General features: G+C 49.3%; 1 protein-coding gene across 2 annotated transcripts in view; it reads left to right on the plus strand.

The window, feature by feature from the left end:
- Window positions 1-5,974: 5,974 nt before the first annotated feature.
- Window positions 5,975-22,579, plus strand: part of TECPR1 (tectonin beta-propeller repeat containing 1) — a 41,688-nt gene continuing 25,083 nt past the window's right edge. Inside the window, exons 1-11 of one of the 2 annotated variants that reach the window (XM_084818433.1) lie at window positions 5,975-6,143; window positions 8,213-8,445; window positions 9,839-10,021; window positions 12,184-12,306; window positions 14,000-14,125; window positions 16,665-16,839; window positions 16,933-17,033; window positions 18,071-18,172; window positions 19,338-19,483; window positions 20,282-20,787; window positions 22,324-22,469. In XM_084818433.1, coding sequence (XP_084674559.1) covers window positions 8,215-8,445; window positions 9,839-10,021; window positions 12,184-12,306; window positions 14,000-14,125; window positions 16,665-16,839; window positions 16,933-17,033; window positions 18,071-18,172; window positions 19,338-19,483; window positions 20,282-20,787; window positions 22,324-22,469 — 1,839 coding nt within the window. In that variant the 5' untranslated portion in view covers window positions 5,975-6,143; window positions 8,213-8,214. Of the gene's footprint in view, window positions 6,144-8,086; window positions 8,446-9,838; window positions 10,022-12,183; window positions 12,307-13,999; window positions 14,126-16,664; window positions 16,840-16,932; window positions 17,034-18,070; window positions 18,173-19,337; window positions 19,484-20,281; window positions 20,788-22,323; window positions 22,470-22,579 lie in introns of those variants that run through there. The other variant, XM_084818432.1, reaches the window with a different exon arrangement.

The raw sequence follows: 22,579 nt of genomic DNA on the forward strand, positions 1-22,579 counted from the left end.
AGGCCAGAGTCGGTCATATATCTTCGAACCTTCTGGTCCCTGTTTTGCACGAGCTGCAGCTTCTTTACTATATTAAACAGTGTATCTTTTACTATTACATAAGTAAATAAATAAAATTATTGTTATTTCATTTCTATACCGCCCAATAGCTGAAATTCTCAACCATAATAATAGTATCATCTCCCCCCTCCCCCCCCCCTCATCTTCCTCCTCCTCTGCTTCCCAGTGGTGCAGCTTTGTGATTTTAGACCCTGGACTTCATGGTCTTGTGCCGTTAGTCAGCCATATTTATTCCTCCACTTGTGAAGCACAGCACAACCCTTTTTCTTCTCCCCCACCCCACAAACCACTACCATTCCATGCATTACAAGTGCTTCTACGCTTCCGATATGTTGGAGCAAACAAACAAACAGATTGCCAACCGTCTCTATGATGGCATATGATAAAGTTTTTAATGGGTCCTGGGCTTTACGGTTGATTGTTTAAGGATGCTATCCTATGGTTTGCACCCTTGATGATCATAAATCCCCAAACCTGGGAGCTTATGATCATCCAGTGCAGAGTGGGAGGAGTAGCGGAGGGGATCTTGACCTTCCTGTCCTCCCACCATGCATTTTTCATTAAATGGGCTTTTTTTTTTCTTTTTTGCCTGTCTAGCTTTTCAGAAGGGGAGGGAAGGAAGCTGCAAAGCCCTCAGGATGGATTGTATCCTGGCCTGTCTAGTCTCCTCCCCTCTTTGCCCACCAAAACATCCCCTTTCCCCCCTCTCCAAGGTCAAGTTCCCAAACTTGGAGAGCAGCCAGTGTAGTTCTTTCCACACCAGATGCAGGGGGTCGGAGCTCTGTTTCCCCCCCCCCCGATCTTGGAGCTGGGAATCCAAAGTATCCTATGGCCCCCCACATGCTGCCTAGGTAGGGGCCATAAGGCTGCTCTGTAAAATGCTTATATTCTTGCACGTAGGATTTATATTATCTTATTCTATTGCACATTTAGGGTTTTAATCTTTTTAAACCATCCAGACAGCTTTGTCTGTTGGGCAGTATAGAAATGGAATGAATGAATGAAGACCCATTCACTTTACAAAAGGCCTGCTCCTAGCAGATGAAACCTCCTAGAACTGGTTTGTTGATAGAAATCTGCCTGCAGTTTTGGACCCTCCTTGGGAACGTGGCTGTGGGGTCTGTCATGATGAGCCCCTGCACATCAAAATTGACTACTGCACCACTGATTTCAACTGAATTAGGTAACCCTGAGTTTTTAGGATTACGGCAGAAGAAGGTGGGGGATTTAACTCCATTCTTAATCTTCCATCAGGTCTACTCTTGAGCTTCAGATACAAATCTTCAACAGGAACCTTTGCTTTTAGAAACATCTCCTGGGGTTTATCAAAGTAAAAGTAGCCTCCAGATGGTTCTATGTCACAGAGGCAGACAACAGTGCCCATTGCTTCCTCTCCTCGCTTCCTCCCTGAGAAGAAGCAAGGAGAGTCTGGAGGATGAAATGCAACTTCTCATCATATGATCTTCTTGGGCAACAGCTGACATCAGGCTCATGTGTCCCGAGGCGGGTGACCAGGATGGGGAGGACTCGGGAAGCCAAGCCCCTACGCTGAACAAGGGAAGGTGCTGGGTTTGTTCAGCCTGCAGAAGATCAGATTAAGAGCGCCATCCTACAGAGATAGACAGGCACTTCCAACCTCCCTGAAGTCGGAGGCGACCACCTAACGAATGCAGGGCGGAAGCAGAATGGAGGAAAAGATTCTCTCCATGCTGCAGCTGCCCCTGCACTTTGCCTTAGACATGCATTTTCATGTGTCTAAGTGCAGCTTTGGGGAGGGGGTGGGAATGGAGCTGGACACCACATAGGAAGCTCTCTAAAACAGCTTCCACAATCTCCTCCCATCCCTGCCCCGGTTCTCTCCCTGCCCCAGCTACGAGGGGGAGGGGGAGGGGAGCACGGTTTCCCAGCTGTGAGCTCATAAAATCCTATCTTCCCCCAGATGCTGCCTAGAGGACATAGGATTGCTCTCTAAAGGGATGTAATATAGTTGTCCCTCAAATATCTGAAGGACTCTCCCACAAAAGATTGGGGCAGATTTGTTCTCTATTGTTGTACAGGGCAGGACTAGAACTACTGTGGGAGGGGTGTCGAGCATGAGTGGGCCATCTCTGACCCTCTGGGGTTCTCCAGATGTGTAAGCCTCCTTCTCCTAGCCCCAGCCCCTTTCTCCCGACCACTCATTTGGTGGCTTCCCAACTCTTGTGCTACATCTTCCCCATTCTGAAAGGTTGAAATGCCTCTCCCAAGGCTTAGCTAGTGGCAGGAAGAGAATTAAGCTCAAAGATGATGGTATTTTTGGCCTTGCCTCTCACATCCACCACTGGAATGCGGCCCCAAGAGCTTCTCCAAAATGGAATTCAGCCCTCAGGCTGAAAGAGGTTCAATACCCCTGTAGCAATGGGTGAGAACTTCAGGGAAGCCAATTTGAGCTAACCCTCCTAACCGTAAGAGCTGTTTGGCAGCAGAACAGACTGCCTTGGGAGTTGGTGGGCTCCCCTTCGCTGGAGGATTTAAGCAGAGGCTGGGTAGCCATCTGTCAGGGATGCTGTAGTTGCATCCTGCATTGTAGATCTTGCATTGAGCAGGGGGCTGGACTGGATGATCTCTGAGCTCCCTTCCCATCCTAACATTGTATGTAAACAATAAATGTCCAAAGCATATGGGTTAAGGGAATAGGGGAGCAATTCTATGGCCCCTAAACAGCATCTGAGGGGCCACAGGATAATTTAGATTCCCAGACCCGACCTCGGAGACAGTGCTCTGACCTTGGAGACAGTGTTACGACACCAGCAGGGTAATCGATGATCCAACTCCCCTCCCATTCGCAGCCAGCATGGAAAGAACCGCGCCAGCTCCTCTCTGAGGTCAGAAACGTGACTTCAGAGAGGGGGGAAAGGGGGTGTTTCAGTGAGTGGGGAGGAGACTAGGGAGGCCAGGATATGCGCTATCCTCGGGCCTTTCTAGCCTCCTTCTTTCCCCCTCCAAAATGAACAATGCCCATCTAGCGAAAATGCAGGGCAGGAGGACAGGGAGGTGAAGATTGCCTCCACTGCTCCACCCGCCCTGCATAGGATGATCGTAAGCCTCCAAGTTTGGGGGCTTATAGTCAACAAGGGTGGAACCCATAGGATTGCACCCTAGCAGGGCTTAGGTCACCAGAGGTCACCAGGGCTTAGGTCAACTTTGAAATTTATTTATCTATCTGACTTGTATGCCGCCTTTCTCCCAAACATGGCCCTCAAGGTGGCTTACAATTGCTAATAAAACAAGCACAATCAGCACATAGCAAAAAATAAGCATGATTAGCACAAAGGAACCAAAATACTAGGCTACTTATATCTGGGATTAGGAGAATAGGCTTGCCAAAGAGAGGGTGTAGCTTCCTAAGGATGCTTCTGACGCAGCAGTTCCTCTCATGGCATAGAAATATATCACGGAGGCCAACATTTTAAGGAAAATATGCCAGAATTACTCACAGATACTCAGTGTGCAGGAAAATGGTCTATTTCCCTAAGGAAACAGAATCATGTAGGAGGTGGTGGGAAAGATGTCCGCTGGTGAGTTCCTGCCATCCAGATCAGACAATACTGGTCTTAATGGACAAAGAATTTGAGCTGGTGCAAGGCAGCTTCCTATAATGATATGACTGGAAGTTCTCTGGAAGTCTTTCACTTCCACCCAAGCTGGCTGGGGAATGCTGGGAGTTGTAGGACTCTTGTCTGTCTAAACATGCATAGGATTGCACCCTAAATAAAGCTATCAATGTGTACCATCCCTGATGGCTATAGGCTACCTCCAGCATTGGAGACAGTAAGCTTATGTACACCAGTTGCTGGGGAATATGGGTGGGAGGGTGCTGTTGCACTCACGTCCTGCTTGTGGGTTTCCCACAGGAAGCTGGTTGGCCCCTGTGTGAACAGTATGCTGGACTAGATGGACCCTTGGTCTGATCCAGCAGGGCTCTTCTTATGGTCTTAATCAACAGGCACCTGCCTGTAGAAGCCAAGCCCTGCATCGTCACACCTGCAATGTTCATCCTCGCTAGAGGGAAGCTGCTTTACAAGGCTGATTGTCCATCTAGTCCTATATTGTCTACTCCAACTGATAATGGCTCTCCAAGGTCTCAGGCAGACAGAGTGCATTTTCCAGCACCAGCTAGATGATCCTTTTAAACCGGAGGTGCCAAAGGTTTAACTAGGACTTTCTGCATGAGAATTGGGTCCTTCACTGACAAGCAACAGCCCTTCTTCTAAACAGTTCTCTGGGATCTTAAGCAAGGGTCTAGTTTCCCAGCTCTGATTAACAGGAGATGTTGGGAGCTGACACCAAGACCCTCAACATCAGCTTTTTTCCCAACCTGGCACCTCCCAGATGTGCTGGATTACAGCTGCCATCACCAACAGCAGGGTTCAGCTCCCATCACTGCTGAGTAGGGGCCATGTATTATCCCCGGGCAATGCAAGGCCTCATGTCCTATGTGGAACACTGGTCACTGCACCATGGGACATCGAATATGTGGGCTGCCTGGCACTGATGAGAGCTGAACAGGCGCTCACCCCCAACCCATTACAGCGTCACTGCCGCCTCCAAGTGAGCCAGCCAAATCATCATTGGCAATGATGGGAGACAACACAATAACAAGGTACGAAGACCCCTCCTGGATCAGACCCAGGGTCCATCTAGTCCAGCATTCTGTGCACACAGTGGCCAAGAGCTGCCCACAGGAAACCCACAAGCGGGACATGAGTGCAACAGCCCCTCCCGCCCATGTTTCCCAAGTACGTAGGCCTACTGCCTCTGATACTGGGATGCCTGGGGAGATGGCAGTGGGAGCCCAGGTGAAGGCATCAGCCTCGGTGGGCCCTGCTGTGGGGCAGCTGTCCGAGTATGCCAGATGCTGGGGCCAGGCCCACAGGTGTATCTGCTCTTTGCCCCCACTTAGGTGCTGCTTGTGTATCTGTAAATAATCAAATATACCCCCCCCAAAAAAAAACCTCCAGAGAAGTCCCCAGTGCATTCTCATCCCCAAAGAAATTAAGGCTGCAACCCCAGGCACACTTCTAGGGGTCCCACTGACCACAGGGAAACAATGCTTGCAGTGGCAGCCCAGTCAGCACCAGGGGCGGGGAACTGCTGGTACTCTGCCCAGAGCCCACTCAAGCTTGGTGCTGGCCTCTACTCCAGCTGGCGCCCTCCCAATGTGTCGGACCGCAACTCCCATCATTACCATAGGGCTGGCTGGGAACGATGGGGGTTGCAGTCCAACACATCGGGAAGGCGCCAAGCAGGGGATGGCTGCTTTACCCCACATCAGATTCCCAATGAGAGACTCTGCAGCACCCACAGGTGCTTCACCTCTCCTGCCAACTCATCTCTTTCTCTGTCTCTCTCTCTCTCTCTCTCACACACACACACACACACACACAGTCCATCTGCAGAAATGACTGTTTCTCACGCCATCTGTCAGCATCCTTCCCCCCCCCCTTTAATAAAATAAACCCCAGCCATCAGGCTTTCTCCCAATCTGGCGCCCTCCAGATATCTGGGACTACAACTCCCATCATCTCTGACCATGGGCTGTGCTGGGTGGGGCTGCTGGGAGTTGGAGTCCACAACATCCGCTTAGGGGAAAGGCTGGACGGTCGGCGAGGAACTGGGCGTTCCGCCCCCGTTCCCACGACATACATACACGCGCCCGCGCGTGACACGCGACCAACAGCTGGCCGGCGCGACGGCGTCTTCCTCGCTCGCCCGTCCGCCTCCAGAGGAGGGGAACTCGGCATAGAACGCCATGTATCCGTTCCCGGCGCTCGCCGTCCAATAGCAGCAGAGGGTTTCGCGAGTGGCAGCCAATGAGCGAGCGGATCGCCCTGGCCCGGATTTCCTCGACCTGCAGCTTGAAGGTGCTGGACGAGGCAGCGAGCTGCGCGCTTCGGCGGCTGCTGCGCAGGACGCGCGCGGGGGGGGGGGGGCGAGAAAGGCGGTCGCGCAGGAGGGTCAGGCACAGACAGGGCAAGATCCTGCGAGGAGGAGCCGGCCAGGGCGCGTCATTGGGGGCTTTCCGAGGAAAGCTGAAGGATCAGGTCAGTTTCCCTCGCTGGCCGAGTCTTTCCCCCCGCTTTGCAAATGATCCTTATTCGGATCGGCGCGCTTCTTTTGGCGGTGGCTACTCTTTTGCCTTCTGAAAGATGCAGTTGCGGATGCCCCGCCGTTCGTTGCAGGCGCCTACAGCGCAGCCCTACGCATGTGCAGTGGGGGCTGGGGGCTCCCATGTCAGTGGGGCCGCGAATCCGCTCTGGGGGTCAGGCAGAACCGGGCAGAACTCCGAAGGAGCTATCCAAGGTGCTACTTTAGAGGATAGCTCCTGTAGAGCCCTCACTGGTTCTGAGTGAAACCCAGGGCAGACTCACGGCCCCATTGACATAGGAGCCACCATGCTGCACTGTACATGTCTGCTCAGAAGTAAGCCCCCCCCCCCCCCCGTGTTCCTGTGAACCTGTGTTCACTCCCAGGTAGGTTTCTACAGGATTGCAGCCTGAGGCTCCCTCCTGTGTCCTGTTTCAAAAAACCTAACCTTGCTGATCCCTCCTTGCCCCCCTGCTGTACTGCAGCCCCCCTTTTTTACACACACACACACACACACACACACAAATGTACTTTAAAAACATGAGAATGGTAGAGAGTACGGATTGGCCTCCTAACCACTCTGCTAGACTGCCCTTTACTCAAAAGGAAAGCTTAACAGTACAATCCTAACCTAACTTAGCAGGCAGCCACACTGGAAAGCCCCAAGGGAGAAAGTCTTGGTTAAGTGCTCTAGGGGGCTTTTCAAAAAACTCAAGCAGCCTGAGAGACTGCAAGGACAAAAGGTGTGTGTGTGTGTGGGGGGGTAAAAGACACCCTGCTGCCACCTCCTTCCAGTAAATGAAGCACTGGAGCCTGGCACCCTGAGAAATGTCTCTGAAATTCTCAACAGCCCAACGAAAGAGGCAAAAAAAAACAACTTCAAAGAGGTTGCGAAAGGACAGGTGGGGTTTCAGCACAGCACTGATTTAAGCAGAAGGTGAACAGCAGTTGCTTCCTGTATTGTAGGCCTTGCCTTGAGCACAGAGTGGGACTAGATGACCTCTAGATCCGTTGCAATGCCAAAAGATCAGCCAGAGAGGCTCTTCTCATTTGCCTTCCTGTGAGAGCAGTTAGGTGGGTGACCACACTTGAGAGGGCCTTCTCTGCAGTGGCCCCACACCTCTGGAATAAGTTGCCATCAAGGGTCCACCATGCTCCATCATTGCAGGCTTTTAAGAAGACCTTGAAAACATATTATTTTACTTCTGATACGATTGCTGGGGGCAGGGGGGGGGGGTTCCTGGTTTTGTTGTTGGTTTTATTGCTGCTTTTATTGTTGGTTTTATTGTATTGTATTCTTACTATTTTTGTTGTGTTTTTATCGTACTTCATCTCATACCGGTTTTATGCGTTTTATTGCTTCTGCCCTGAAAGGTGCCCAAGAAATATTTTAAATCAATACATCATTAAAATTCTATGGTTGCCCCATAGGACCCAAACTAAGGCTGCAAGTCTAAACGTATCTCCTATGGAGTAAGGCCTGTGAAACTCGGTGTGACTTGCTTCTGAGTAAGCATGCTTAGGGTCTGAGTGAGCATGCATTTGTGAGTGGAGTAACCAGTTTTATTTATTTATTACATATTTATCCCACCAAAGAGCTCAAAGCAGCTTGCAGTATTCTCTGCCTGCCCCCATTTTGTCCCTGTGTGTGTGAGAGAGAGGGAAATTGAATGAATGAGAGGGAAAATGGAAGAGGGATGGATGAATGAATGAGTGAAGGGGAGAGAAACGGGGTGCCCCGCCTACTCTTGGCTTTAGCCCAGCCTGCCACCTGCAGTATGTGAGTTCCTAACTTCTTCCCCAGGTGGGACTGCAGCTCTTAGCTCTGAAAACATTGCCAAACCTAGTGTTAAAGACATGACACAAAAGGAAAAGGGGATTGGGAGGGAAAAGGAAAAGAAGACAATTGTAAGTCACCTTGGGGGCCCTATCTGAGCCAAAAGGCGGCAGAGACATTTAAACATGAAATACAAAATGAATAAAATAAAATCTTCCTCCACCCCGAACCTCTGCTTTTGCCTTTCAGCCATGACCACATCCAGTTCTCTCCTGTGGGCAGTCGATATCTTTGGCAGAGTCTACACGCTTTCTACCACTGGCCAGTACTGGGAGCTTTGTAAGGACGGGGCGCTGGAGTTCAAGCGGGTTTCTGCCGTCAAACAGTGCTGCTGGGGACTGGGGTGCGATAATCAAGTTTATGTTTACATCCACTCCAATGATGTCCCAATCCGTTACCAGGAGGAAACCTATGAGAATCAGGTACATAAGGAAAAGGCGTGTGAGTTCGGGATTTGGTTGCCGCACTAGAAACCGGCAACCAAATATCAGGGCTGGTTATTTCAAATCAGTATCGACAAAGCGTCTTGTGTTATCTTAAAGACTAATACATGTAGGGCGCAATCCTATGCATGTTCAAACAGAAAAAAATCCAACAACTCCCAGCATTCCGCAGCCAGCATTGCGCCCTTATTTGGCATAATCTTTCACAGACCAGATTAGTGGTGGGCAACATTTTTTTTTTCTGCTGAGGGCCACATTCCCTTATGGATCATCTTTCGGGGGCCGCATGTTGGTGGTAGGCAGGGCCAAAGCCAGCAGTGGGCGGTGCCAGACCCAAAAGTGGGTGGCTCACCCCTTCTCTCTCTCTCTCTCTCTCTCTTTATGCCATCTCCTTTGTTCGCTTTCCACCTTCTTTTCCACCAAGCAAGCTGCCATCTATCCTGAAATATCTGCATTGGTTTTGATTTTTTAAGGCTGCAGTCCTATACCCGCTTACTGTCAGGGTTGTAGCTGAGCCCACAGAGTCCCAAAGCAGCTCTGATTCTGAGGAGGAGATTCGTGGGGGAGGAACTCTCTCAGACTTCAGAGGTGCAGCGGGAGAGGGAGGCCCCCTGCTCACATCCCTGGGAGCGATAGTGAACCAGGCGTGGAAAGGGAGGGACAACCTGAGCTTTTAGATGCGAGGCACAGACGCAGGCACAAGTGAGAGATCGCAGGGGCTGAGCTTCGGCGCTCAGCCCGATTGGTTCGACGTCAACAGCTGCACCCAGAAGCATCCCGGGAGAGGAGGAGATCTTCCCCTCCCACGCCTTAAGTTCAGAGAGTTGCCACGTTTTTCCCAAACGGAGATCAACGGACGTCCTAACCCTTAGAAACCCCTAGATGGCTGTTTCTTTGTAGTTCCTCTGTGTCTCAAGCAATTAGCATCTGTGTGCCTCATTAGGATAAATGGAATTAAAGCCTTGGAAAGCAGCCCTTTTGTCTGAGTGTTGATACTGGCTATTGGAGAAGTCGATGGGCAACAGGGGCATCCTGACACTTACCTGGGCGTAAGCCTCACTGAATTCAAAGGCACTTACTTTGAGTAAACATGTATAGGAATTTTCCCAGCAACAATATATTCTCCCCTGTTGTAATGAGAAGTATTTTGGGGTGGCTTGGTCTGGAATGAGCAACTCAGACCCATTAGCTTTACAAAAGTGCAGCTCCTGGTGGAAATCAAAACTGCTAGAACTGGTGCGTTGATGATCAACGCAGCTGCCTGGGTTTTTGGACTCTCTGTGGGGGCGTGGCTATGGGGGCTGTCACAGCGTGTGCCTGCACTTCAGAATTTGCCACTGCGCCACAGTGCTCACGACGGTTCTCTCGGCAGCGCTGGAACCCCGTGATCGGCTTCTGCGAGAAACTCTTGCCCAGCGACCGCTGGCTGTGGAGTGATGTGAGTGGGCTGAAGCATCAGAACCTTGAAAGCTTCGCGCTGCCGTCGCCCCACTGGGAGTGGGAGTCTGACTGGTATGTGGATGAAAATTTTGGAGGGGACCCCACAGAGAAAGGGGTAGGTGAACAACATGGAAAAGGGGTCCGGTGTTCAAGGGGAGGGCTGGCTTGTGGGTAGGGGTTGTTGCTGCCAAGGGGCTGAGAGTGGAAATTTTGGAGGGTGGGGGCTGGGAGATGTTCTTTGTAACAGGGGACAAAGGCCTAGGGTGAAGGTGCTTTGGGATGTTTTTAGACAATGTTGTTTTTGCACAGGAAGTCGGAAGTTGTATTCCACCCCACGAGGCAAGGTTCCCCCCCTCTACAGCTAGTGTGTCTGTTCCTGGGACATTTCCCTTTGCAACTCAGACCTCTTCTGCTCAGAGGGCAGAGAAAACTAGGCCAAGGGTGAGAGTGCCTAAAGTCCTTTATAGACGGTGGCGTTTTTGCACAGGAACTGTGAAATCGTATCCCATCCCAAAAGGCAAGGCCTCCTCCAGCTAGTGTATCTGTTCCTGGGACATTTCCCCTTGCACTCAGGCCCCTTTCACTCAGACAGAGGGCAGAGAAATCTAGGCCAAGGGTGGGAGTGCCTAAGGTCCTTTCTAGATGATGGTGTTTTTGCACAGGAACTGTGAAATTGTATCCCATCCCAAAAGGCAAGGTCTCCTCCAGCTAGTGTATCTGTTCCTGGGACATTTCCCCTTTCACTCCGGCCCCTTTCACTCAGACAGAGGGCAGAGAAAACTAGGCCAAGGGTTGGAGTGCCTAAGGTCCTTTCTAGACAATATCGTTTTTGCACAGGAACTGTGAAAATGTATCCCACCCCCCATAAGAGACAAGGTTCTTCGTAGCTGGTTATCTGTTCCTGGGACATTTCCCCTTGCACTTGGATGCCAGCTGTGCAGTCCCTTCTCTTAACCCCATTGTGGCAGCAACATATATGGTATTGATCATGGTTGCTCTGCCACAGCCTTCCCCAACATGGTGCCCTCCAGGTGTTTTGGACTATAGCTCCCATCACCATGGCCAGTGGCTGGGGCTGTAATCCTATGCATTCTGAAGGGCACCTGATTGAGGAAGGCTGAAATAGGAAGGCCCTTAAAGAAAGCTATACTACTTAAATCCTGACCTCAAACGCCCCCCCCCCCCAGTTTTAGCCAAATTTTATGCCTCACTGCCATTTTATGTCCCTAAAGAAAGTAGCAACAGGGATCACCAGAAAATGCAAAGGGGGCCAGATCCCTTCAGACCCTCCTGTAATTTGTGTACTGAGACCTAATCATGTCTACTTTGATACTTCTGTGGAAAGCGGTATATAAATCTAAATAATAAAATAATAAAAAATAATAAAATAAATACGTAGGCTAGAGTACACATCTCCTCCTATGCCTCCTTTAAAAATACCTATCCCATATGGCAGAATTTAGATCTCCAGCTCTTTGGGACTTCACCTTCCAGAAGCGCTTGCCTGCATGGTCAGTGATCAGGAATGCTGGGAGTTGAAGTCCAAAACATCTGGGGAATACTTTCTGCCCGCCCCTGTCCTATGGTGAGGGCACCCTACTCTTCACTTAAGTGGGGAAAGGGGTATATCTCTGACCTTAGCTACAATAATAAAATACCCAGTCTTTTTTTTTGCATTTGCTAACTTGCAGAGGAGCTGAGCTCTTGCAAGCTGCTCTGGTTTAACGTGATGGCTCAGTGTATCGTAATTGCTGACCGAATGTAATTGTGTACTGAGGTATCCTAGCTAAGCGACTAGGTTTGGCGTGAATGTAAATCTAAAACTAGTTCACCATTATGGGGATAAGGTTGGTGTTACAGGTTTGAGCAATTACACACACACACACACACACACACACCTCTTCCTCTGGCATGTGTCAGCGAAGGGGATTGGAAGCCTCCACTTTCTGGCTTAAACTAACTGCTGTTTCTCATTATGACTGAACTGGGGCCAAACTACAGCTTAGTTTCAGTGATGGTTTATTGAAATAAACCAAGATCACAAGCGATGTAATTTAGCGAGCCAGGATTGTTGCATTGGAAAGGGCTTCTGTGTTTTGATTTGCACAGTATTACATAACAAAAGACTGTTCATAAGCTTTTGTCCAACCTTGTAAATAAGCCCACAAAAGTTACTAGCCTGCATCGTTTAGAGGTTTGTTCCTTGTAGGCTGGGATCTTGGCAAAAAGGAATTTTCTGCCACTGTTCTTTCTAATTCGTTTTTTCGTTTGTTCAAGGGCTGGACATATGCCATAGACTTCCCAGCCACCTACACGAAAGACAAGAGATGGAATTCCTGTGTGCGACGCAGAAGATGGATTCGGTACAGGAGATACAAATCGCGCAATACATGGGCAAAGGTGTCTGCCTTTTTTGTGGTTGGTTTTTAAAGTTGATCACGGTTATCTCAAGACCTTCTGCAGTGCCAAGTGGCTCTGCCACACAACCTGAGAGGTGCGCCTCCGGATCCCTTTCAGCAGGGCCTTTTTCAGTGGTGGCACCATTGCAGGGGAATGTTCTCTCCATGGACGTTTGACGGGCAGACACCTTGTTATCCTTTTGATGCCTGTTGAAGATTATTTTATTCTTCCAAGCTTTTAATCCTGCTGTTTCTAGTTTTATTGTTGCATTCCATCTGGCGGGGAGGGTTCAGTATTTTTAATTGAATTGGAGTGGTGGCGCTTATGTTCTTGCATCTCTTTCTGAGCTGCCTTGCAAGCAGTAGCTGAAAGGTGGTCTAGACAACTAAATATAATGTAACTGCCAAGAGTCCAATGCAGAAGTATTAAATATATGTGGAGCTTTCCCTGTCAATCGGGCATGGCTGAAACAGTCGAACATGTCTTATTATACTGTTTATATTATAAGGACATTCGCTCCCATTATATTGCCCCGATTTTAACAAAATTCCCAGCCAGATCTGATCAGTTTTACTCCTCCCCTCTTCTTTCAGACTCTGTTAAGGATCTTACTTTTAAGGTGGCAAAATTCTGTGCCTGGGTTTGTTCTATTAGGAATCAGATAGTTAAATCGTATTATCATTCATCGTACTATTAGCCGATACTAATTGGTACTGTCACTGAAGCCAGTTTTGACCTGAACCTGCTATTCTGCGTATGCTTCATATCTGTAGCTAGTACTGTGTTTGTATTTGTTAGCTATTCTGTATTCCTAGTGGCTGGTCTGTGATCGTAATGAAATAGCAGTAAAGTATGTGAAGTTTAGCAAGGAGGGATGTTAATTTAAAGCAGGGGCGCACAACCTTTCTGGCCCTGAGAGCCACATCAGGTGTCTGCTGGGGGTTACACAGGTTCACGCACATGCCCATACATTCACACACCACTCACTCTCACACCAGTTACCTTCACACTTCTCGCTCTCACACCACTCACTCTCACTCAAATCCAAGTCCTGCCCAAGAGCATTTCGGAGGCCTGGCACCTGCTTTGATCAGATATAACCAACACTCCTCCCAGAAACTTCTCAAACCATCCAGGAATCCTGGCTGCTAGCCCTTTCCCCTCCTCTAATCCATTCTCTTGCTGAAGGATCTTGACATCCCTGAAACTTCTTTAGAAAGAAAACCAGGAAAAACCACGCTTTGAATAGGCTCTATGGTTTCTCCCCTAGAAGTCTCATTCCTAGAGTATCCTAGGAAGCAGGGAGGAGCCTTTGAGCACTGCTTCTTAGGATGCTCCAGGAGACACTCTAGGAACTAGGCTTCTGTGGCAGGAACCATAGAGCCTGTTCCTAGAGTGTTTTTCCTTCTTAGGATGCTCCTTCTTAGGATGCTTCTTCTTAGGATGCATCCTTCTTAGGATGCTCCAGGAGACACTCTAGGAACTAGGCTTCTGTGGCAGGAACCGTGGAGCCTGTTCCTAGAGCGTTTTTACTTCCCCCCCCCTTTTTTTGTGGTGTGTTGCCACCAGACAGAGCTTGGGGGACCACCTGTAGCCCACGGGGCACGCTTTCTGCACCCCTGATTTGAAGCAAACGTCAATGCTAAGAGGAAAATAACACCAAACTTTCCTTTCTTTCGCCCCACTACTGTAGATTCCATCCCAGGAGAGCCCTAAGCAACTACCAGATCCTTTCAATGATCTCTCAGTCGGAGGATGGGAAATTACTGATGAGCCTGTGGGGCGTTTATCGGTCTGGGCTGTCTCTTTGCAAGGAAAGGTAATTGCCTTGTCGTTGTTGGACATTCTTATTTACTGCTTGCACTTTTTGCATGTGGGGAAGGAGCATTCATCCATCAATGGGTCGGCTTAGATCAGGGAAACTACGGACCAAGAAGTCCACATGGACCCCAGCCCCGTTGAAAACCCTGCCCCCTTTGGGCTATGGCCACACCCACCGTTGGAATGAGGATCTCGACAGGCTTCAGCGAAGGTAATGCTGACCTTGATAAGAAAAGGGTTCCCTTCCTGGTCTACATCTTTCAGGCTGAGAGGAAGACTGGTCCCAAGGAGGGTTGGGGGAAAAGTACTGGAATCAGGGCCAGTAAACAGGAATTCCCTCAATGGAGGCCTGGAGACTGGAAATGTTGGATGCCTCCAGTGGTATAGTGGTAAATTTTGAAGTGCAGGCATTCATCATGACAGCCCCCAGAGCCACGCCCCCAAGGAGAGTCCAGAAATTCGAGCTGCTGTGTGGAACCATATCAACAAACCAGTTCTAGCATTTTCCATCTCCACCACAGGCCTTTTGTGACGCCAACGGGTCTTAATCACCCATTCAAGACCAAGCCACTGCAAAATATTTTGCATGGTGACAGGGGACTTTATATTGTTGGTGGGAGAATTCATTTCCCCCCGGTGGGTGTGACGATTCCAGCTAAGCTCAGAGGGAACAGGGAATTCAGAGCGGGGTGGCAGAGGACGTCACCATCCGTGCCAATAAGGAAGTGCTGGTGCTGCATCCCTGCAAGCTCCGCTACACCACTGGTGGTCTCTGAACGTCCTTATTTATGCAAAGCAGAATGGTCAGATCCTTGTCCTGCTAGGAAAGGGGCATCTGTGGCTGGAGAGGAAAGGGTCCTTGTAGCAGAGCGGTCATTGTCCATTCTGCCCCATCATCCAAAGACCCCTGTCTTACCCATGGTTTTGTGAATAGGCAGTGGTTCTTTTTGAATATTCAGAGGCAATGAACATGCCTATCAGGGGCGCCCTAGCGGCCTCTTTCAGTACACTCCAATAGCCAACTCAAGACACAGACGAAAGGATTCTTTTCAAGGCTTTAATCCTTTTACAACTTAATGATTCTTTCAGATGCTAGTCACCAGCGACTAAGCAAGGAACAGCAGAGTAGCCTATGCTTCGAGTAGGCGGTTGATCCCCATTTGAAGGAGAGTCACTTGAAGACCCTGAACTTATGGGCTAGGGAGAGATTTTCCCTCTTTCCCTTGGGTCCACGGGAGGCGGCCATTGCTTGTGTGCCAAACGGGCGCTACACCTCCTTTTCACGCCCTCCATCGCGCATCGCTCCCTGCGTCTGCGTCGAGCGTCCAGCAAGCCCCGTTCCCGCACTTTCTCACTGCTAGGATCACTATCTATCTCAGGAATGCCGGCAGGAGGAATCTCTGCCAGCTGCTGTGCCTGTGAGGGACGAGCTGGCTCCTCTCCCATGGGTTGCTGATCCTCCTCAGAATCAGAACTGCTCTGGGGTTCTATCGGCTCAGTTTCCACCCTGACAACGCCCATGGGCGAAGGAAAGAAGTTTATTTAGCTGAGGCTAATAATGCAAGAAATCACAAGACACAATTAATATGTTTATGCCCCTCCAGCTACGGGGAGTCCCTTCCAGCAATGAGCATAGCCTGAGAATCAGCCTGGCTTGTACACAGCACCTTCGCGATCACTCTGTGTCGAAACTCTGAACTGGGGGGGGTCCCAGGGAATCATATACCATCCCCTTGATCCCTCCCATTCTGGGCATGGTCTCATGACTTCATACATTCTGCAAGGGGTGTGTGTGGGGGGGGAACGCTGTCACTAAGAATGGGCAGGCTGCTAGCCCAGAAGATGACCTTCTTCTCAGCCATTCTAAGCAACCAGTAGCTAACTTTGCGATTCTGCCAGACGTTGATCTACATTCTGTTGAACAGAGCATCAGCGAGTGATTGTCTGGGAACTAACTTAGGTACCCGCCCTTGCATCAGCTCAGCAAACAGGCACAATGGCACTCTAGACATGGGCAAGAGACTTTTCAGCAAAGTACATTTGTAAAAACACACCCATACAAGTGGGACACGCAACAGAATGTTTCAGGATGCTGGCCAGCCAATTTTGCCCTCCTCCAACAGGCCATTCCGTGATTTTCCAGTTTCTTTTCCAGCTGACAATCAACATTCCGTGGCTATTGAGCATGCTCAGTCCTCATTGGGCTCTTTTGTTTGTTTGGGGGTTTGTTTTGCCCCTTTCAGTTTGTGGAGGGAGGGGAGGTTAAGGTTTATTTGGCTCTCTCACGGATGCTCATACCATCCTCTTGTTTCTCGATAGCCCTGTTTAGCTTCCATTCCTTTCGGCACTCACCCCCCTGAGTTCACTGCTAGAGGGAGCGATAACTGGCATAAGGCAGCCAATGGATCTAAAGTATAGGATAAAAGGTGTCCATCCCATGGATTCTGCATACCACTGAGCTCTGTGTGCCCTTCTCCCCTCACATTTTCCCTTCCTTCCCCACCAGCAGCGTCTGAAGGCCATCTTTCTCTCCTCAGGTCTGGTACAGGGAAGATGTCTGTCACCACAATCCAGAAGGTTCTTCGTGGTCCTTCATACCCACTCCTGGTGAAGCGGTGCAGATCAGCTGTGGGCCGTACGATCTCCTCTGGGCGACCCTTTGGGAAGGGCAGGCGATTGTGAGGGAAGGGATTGTCCGGAACAACCCTCAGGGCAAGTCCCGTTTGTGGTCGCAAAGGAGCGTCTTTTTATTCCACGTTACTAAACCAGGGTTTAAATTGTGTTATTTGCTTTCACCTTTGACAGGAATTTCTTGGACAATCGTGGAACCTCCAGTCCCTGAGAATGGAATCTTGCATGTGTCTGTGGGTGTGAACGTGGTCTGGGCACTTACCAAAGACAGAAAAGTAAGTGGTGTTGGGCTATCATTGTGGAATACCTTCCCCTTCGTTTGGTTGGCTATGTTTCAAGTCCTCATGACAGTAGAAGCGAGGGGAATGCTATCAGCCACTCCCCATGACCCCGGCAGTATCTTCCCTACCCTTACAAACTCTCCACACAACACACTTTTCCCCAGTTTTTCTAAATCTTCATTAGAAGTTGAACACAGAATAGAATATAGAAAGGAAAAGCAGAAGTAAGTTCTACTTTATGCCCAATTAACATATAGAACTGCTTACCACAAGATGTGTTGACCACAAGCTTAGATGGATTAAAAAAAAATATATCAGTCAGATTTGTGGGGATCAGTCTGCTATATTAGTGATAGTTACAATATTTGCTAACTATGGAACCTCCATATATAGGAGCAATATACCATTGATTGTCAGATATCAGGGACAAACACCAGGGGCAACTAGTGCCATCATACTCTTCCTGCCATCTTCTGAGGGGCAGCTGATTGCAAACTACTTGCAAAATTACGAATTGCGAAATATCATTATTAGAAACAATATTTTGTATGATTGCAAAATCATCATCATGAAAAAAATCACAGAATTTTAGAGTTGGAAGTGACGTTAGTGGTCATTTAGTCCAACCCCCTGTTCAATGCAGGAATCTTCCAACCTCAGATCTTGCTGAATCTCTGTCAGCCTGAGGGCATAATTCAGTTTCAAAGAAGGTCTCAGGGGCTGTGGGTGGAGCCAAAGGCAAAAAAGATGTGGGGCCAAAAATACACGCATATTGTAGCTTAAAGCTGTTACTGCCAGTAACTAAGTCTTAGGAGAGTCATTTTGACATTTAAGAATGGGGGGAAAATGCACAAAAACTGGGAAATCATCAAACAATGGATGGTTGAGGGAAAGGGGGTGGGGACAGAATAATAATGGGTCGTGGCTATCTGGGGAGCTCTGGAGGGCTGGATTTGGCCTTTGGGTTTCAGGTTCCCCACCACTGAAATAAATCCCATCATCACCTTGGTTTGGGTATCATTTTGTCCTAGGTCTGGTTCAGAAGAGGCGTGAACTCGCACAATCCTTGTGGCACCAGCTGGATTGAGATGGTTGGTGAGATGATGATGGTCAATGTGGGATTAAACAACCAGGTGAGGCTCCCATAGAAACAGTAAAAGCAGCAGGTTTGAGTAGATGAGAGAACAAGGCCTGCAAGGGACTTCGCGCTTGCAAATGATCGATCTTGAGATAAGTGTAAAACTTTTGCATACAAGACCACAAAAATCGAAGGCATGAGTTTAGGATGGAGGAGGCCTGATGTGGTAGCAACACATGGTGAAAAGGATTTAGGTGTCTTAGTGGATCACAAACTGAATATGAGCCAGCAAGTGTGATGCAGCAGCTAAAAAAGCTAAGGCAATCTTAGGCTGCATTAACAGAAGCATAGAGTCCAGGTCACAGGGAGCAAGGGATCCATTCCACTCTGAGTGAATCAGGCTGCTTTTGGAGTACTGTGTCCAGTTCTGGGTGCCCCGTTTTAAGAAAGAGATTGACAAGTTGGAGCATATCCAGATAAGAGCAACCAGGATATTGAGGGGTCTGGAAACCAATTTCTATGAGGAATGGTTGAAAGAGGTGGGTAAGTTTAGCCTGGAGAGGAGAGGATTAAGGGGGAGACATGATAGCTGTCTTCAAATATCTGAAAAGCTGTCAGGCAGAAGATGGAGCAGACTGTTGCTCCAGAGGACAGGACTAGAATCCAGTCCGAAAGGAAGCAGATTTCGGCTGAACATTAGGGGAAACTTCCTGACAGTGAAAGCTGACAGTGGAACAGACCACCTCTGCCTCAGGAGATGGTCAGCTCTGCTTTACTGGACATGTTTAAGGAGTGGCTGGATGGCCACCTGTCAGGAATGCCAGAGGTGCACCCTGCAGTGCAGAACCTGCATGGAATGGGGGTGGGTGGGGGACTAGATGATCTCCAACGTCCCTTCCAACTCTGTGATTCAACCCGGGACCCTAGTCGAGGGCAGGGGTGCTGAAAGTCTTTCAGCTTGTATTCCATTTCAGAGAAGCTCTCAAAAAACAACCCTTGAGCAAAGTCTAAACAGGCCATCTTGCAGAGGAAGCTTTCCGGCTGCATGTGACAAAAGCTCTATAAGGGAAGATACAAGTAGGTAACTAAACAAGATTCGGTGACGCTCCAGAAATTATTATACATACATCCTTTCTCCTGAAGACACGCCTCTAGGTGTTGTTTCCTCCCTCCGCCATCAGCCCTTCTTACCTGAATTTTTTCCACCCTGCTCTTCTTAGGTCTGGGGGATAAGCTGTGAGGACAGGGCAGTTTATTTCCGTCAGGGCGTCACGCCAAGCGAGCTGAGTGGGCAAACGTGGAAGGCGATCGTGTGCAACCGAGACAGTGACCGTTCTCAGACGGGCAGCTCGACAAGTCTCCTCAGGTAAGCTGTAAACCCAAGCGAGCGGTCCAAGAGGGTGGCAGGAAACTGGCTCTGAGATGTTTCCAGAGTACCTAAATTGGAAGTGGGGAACCTTTTTCAGCCCAAGGCTGAATTCCATTTTGGAGAACCTCTCGGGGGCTGCATTCCGGTGGTGGGCAGAGCCAAAGGTAAAAGGGGCAGGGCCAAGATAGCAAAAATACCTGCATATTTAGCCCAAAGCTCTCACTGCCAGTAACTCAGCCTTAGGAGAGGCATTTCACCATATTAGAATGGGGACTGCACAAAAGCTGGGAAACCAGCAAACAGTGGGTGGTCTGGGAAAGGGGGTGGAGCCAGGGGAAGGGGGCATAGTAACCTGGAGGACAGGTCCCCAGGTGAGCTGGATTGCGGGGAGGAGGCAGGCTGCCCCCCCCGTTGCCACCCCAGGCCTGAGGTTCTGCACTCCTGATCAAAATCCTCCCAAACTAGAGGACACCATGGGCAAAACCCAATGGAAGTCCTAGTTAGAGTAGACCTATTGAAGTAAATAGAACTTAAGTTAGTCCTGACTTAAGTTGTGTTACTTAAGTTAACTTAAGTTCTGTTAAGTTCATGACTAACTTTAGTCCCTCTCCTTTCAGTGGGTTTACTCTAAGTAGGACTGATGTTGGATTTTGCCCAATGGCAAAGCCATCTCAAGAGCTGCCAGGAAGGCAAATATACCATTATCATGGGAGTGGGAAAATGGGAGTGCGCCAGGTTGAGGAAGATATGAGATATGAGACCTTTCTTGCTTCTCTCTCTCCTGCCGCCCCCAAGTGCCGGCTGTTTCTTCACAGATGACATCAAAGAACAAAGCACCTCCATATTGTTCCGGGCTGATGGAGACCTTCCACCGGAAATGGAGGCTGCTTCGGCTCTTGCTGACGGTCGCCTTCCTGGATCTGCGGCTGGTGATGACGGTGACCACCAGGCGGAGTTGGACGCAGACCCAGTTGTGGATCCGGTCGCCCCCACTCTCGACGAAGCCGTCCCTGCTCTGGTGAAAGGGCTCAGAGACGTCCCAGAAAAACCCATCTCCGATCCGGGTCCCCGTCCTGCTGAATTGCAGTGGACTAATATTGACCTGAAGGAGGCGAACAAGACCCCTGCGGCAGCTGCCAGCTCCTCGGCCGAGACGTCCAGCTTGTCCTCCTTTGTCGCGTTATCGGTCGGCATCGAGGACCACTTTGTGACCGACGAGCATCCGCTGTGGGCCTGGGTGTCTGGCGGGGGCTGCCTCGTGGATTCACACAGCCCTCTGAAGTGGTTCACAGCACATTCAGGTCTGTGAGGTTTCTGTCGTTCATTTATTACTTAAAACAGAAGCGTTGAACCTCTTTCAGCCCGATTGCTGAATGCAGTTTCTGAGAAGCTCTCAGGGGTCGGTCGCATTCCCTTTTCTGGCAGCCCACTTGTGTTCTGTGCTAGATGCAGAGGAGGGACATGCAGCCTCACTCGCCCACATGCAATCCCACGCACTCGCCTACATGCAATTCCTGTGCGCCTGTAGCGATCTGGCAAGTTCTTCAGTGCAAGGCTAGTCTAATCTGATTGGCAGCAGCTCTTCAGGCTGTTGGTTAGAATTCTTTCCCAGCCCTACAACTTGGATCCTAGAGTTGGAAGGGACCGTGAATATCTAGTGCCCTCCCTCCAGATATGTTGGACTACAAGTCCCATCATCCCTCCAGGCCAGCACGGCCATTGTCTGGCACATCTGGAGGGCACCAGGTTGGGGAAAACTGATCTAATCCAAAACCCTCCCCTCTCCCTTCTCAGTAATAAGTCTTTTATTACTCTGCAGTTACAAGTCCCTGTCCAGCTTCTGCTTAAATATCTCTTGTCTTATATCTGGTCAGACTGTTTGTCCATCTCGGTCAGTATTGCCCACGGCAGGGGTCCCCAGCGTGGTGCTCGCAGACGCTGCTAAGGGCACCCATGAAGGGCTCCCCAACCTCTTTTAATTTTTTTTCCTTTTTTGAATATATATACATGGATTTGTATACATCCATAGAAATGAATACATATGAAATGCATACAGCTTTCTAGCCATTATACATAGGCTTTGACAAAAGTGGACCAAATATCCAGATAAGTATCCATTCGAAGGTGGCGTCTATACACTACCCATTCAAATATTGAAAGCGCTGTGAGGTCCTCAATCCATTACATTATGGGAGATGAGTGTTTATCCTTCCAGTGTTGTAATATCAGTTTTTTAGCTGCCCAAAGGGCAGGGAGAATCAATTTCCACTGACCATTTGTTAATTTCCATGAAGCAGGTACGTAAAAGAGCGTATACACCAGTGAATATTAAAGAGTGTTCCAGTACAAAATTGATCTGTGTAATAACCTCCTCCCTAAAAGAAGCAAATACTGGATGTTGCCAAAATACAGCTTTATAAGGAACATTTGCTATATTGCACCACCACCGATTAGCCAGATTAGACAATATCTTATTAAAGAGACCTTGCAGACTCCAGTAGACATGAAACAAATGTTTTTGCTGAATAAGATGCAGCCCAAGATCCATAGACACGACAGGTAGATGCCAAAGCAGTGAACCACTGATTAGGCCTTTTGTGGTGGTGCCCACAGCATGGTCTCAAATTCCCAAATGTGCCCACGAGCCCAAAAAGGTTGGGGGCCCCTGCTCTAGATGGCCACAGGTTCCCCACCTTCTGACCTGTTTTTAACTGGTGATTTCACTTTGATTTTGCTTGTGACCTTCTGCATGCAAAACGTGTGCCCATTGTAGTCTGAGTAGCTAAAACCCGAGTAGCCCTGGGTCACCTAACACTTGATCTTCTTTTCCCCTATAGCCTTATCCTCCTCTGCGCAGGCCCTCTCTCTCTCCATCACCCCAGCCCAGACCGCTGTGTGGCGGAAACAGATCTTTCAGCAGCTCTCCGAAAGGACCCGGCGGGAGCTGGAGAACTTCCGACACTACGAACAGGCTGTCGAGCAGGTAAAGTCAAGAGGATGTTGTCTTTCCCAAGTGGGGGACTGTCTTCACAAAAGAGCAAGTTGAGGGAGTCCAAACGATCTCAGAGACGAGCTAAAGGACCCTCCATTCTA

This window comes from Heloderma suspectum, chromosome 12 (genome assembly GCF_057233095.1).
Source record: "Heloderma suspectum isolate Gila_16-S chromosome 12, 16-S_ref, whole genome shotgun sequence".
In the NCBI taxonomy this organism is placed as follows: Eukaryota; Metazoa; Chordata; class Lepidosauria; order Squamata; family Helodermatidae; genus Heloderma; species Heloderma suspectum.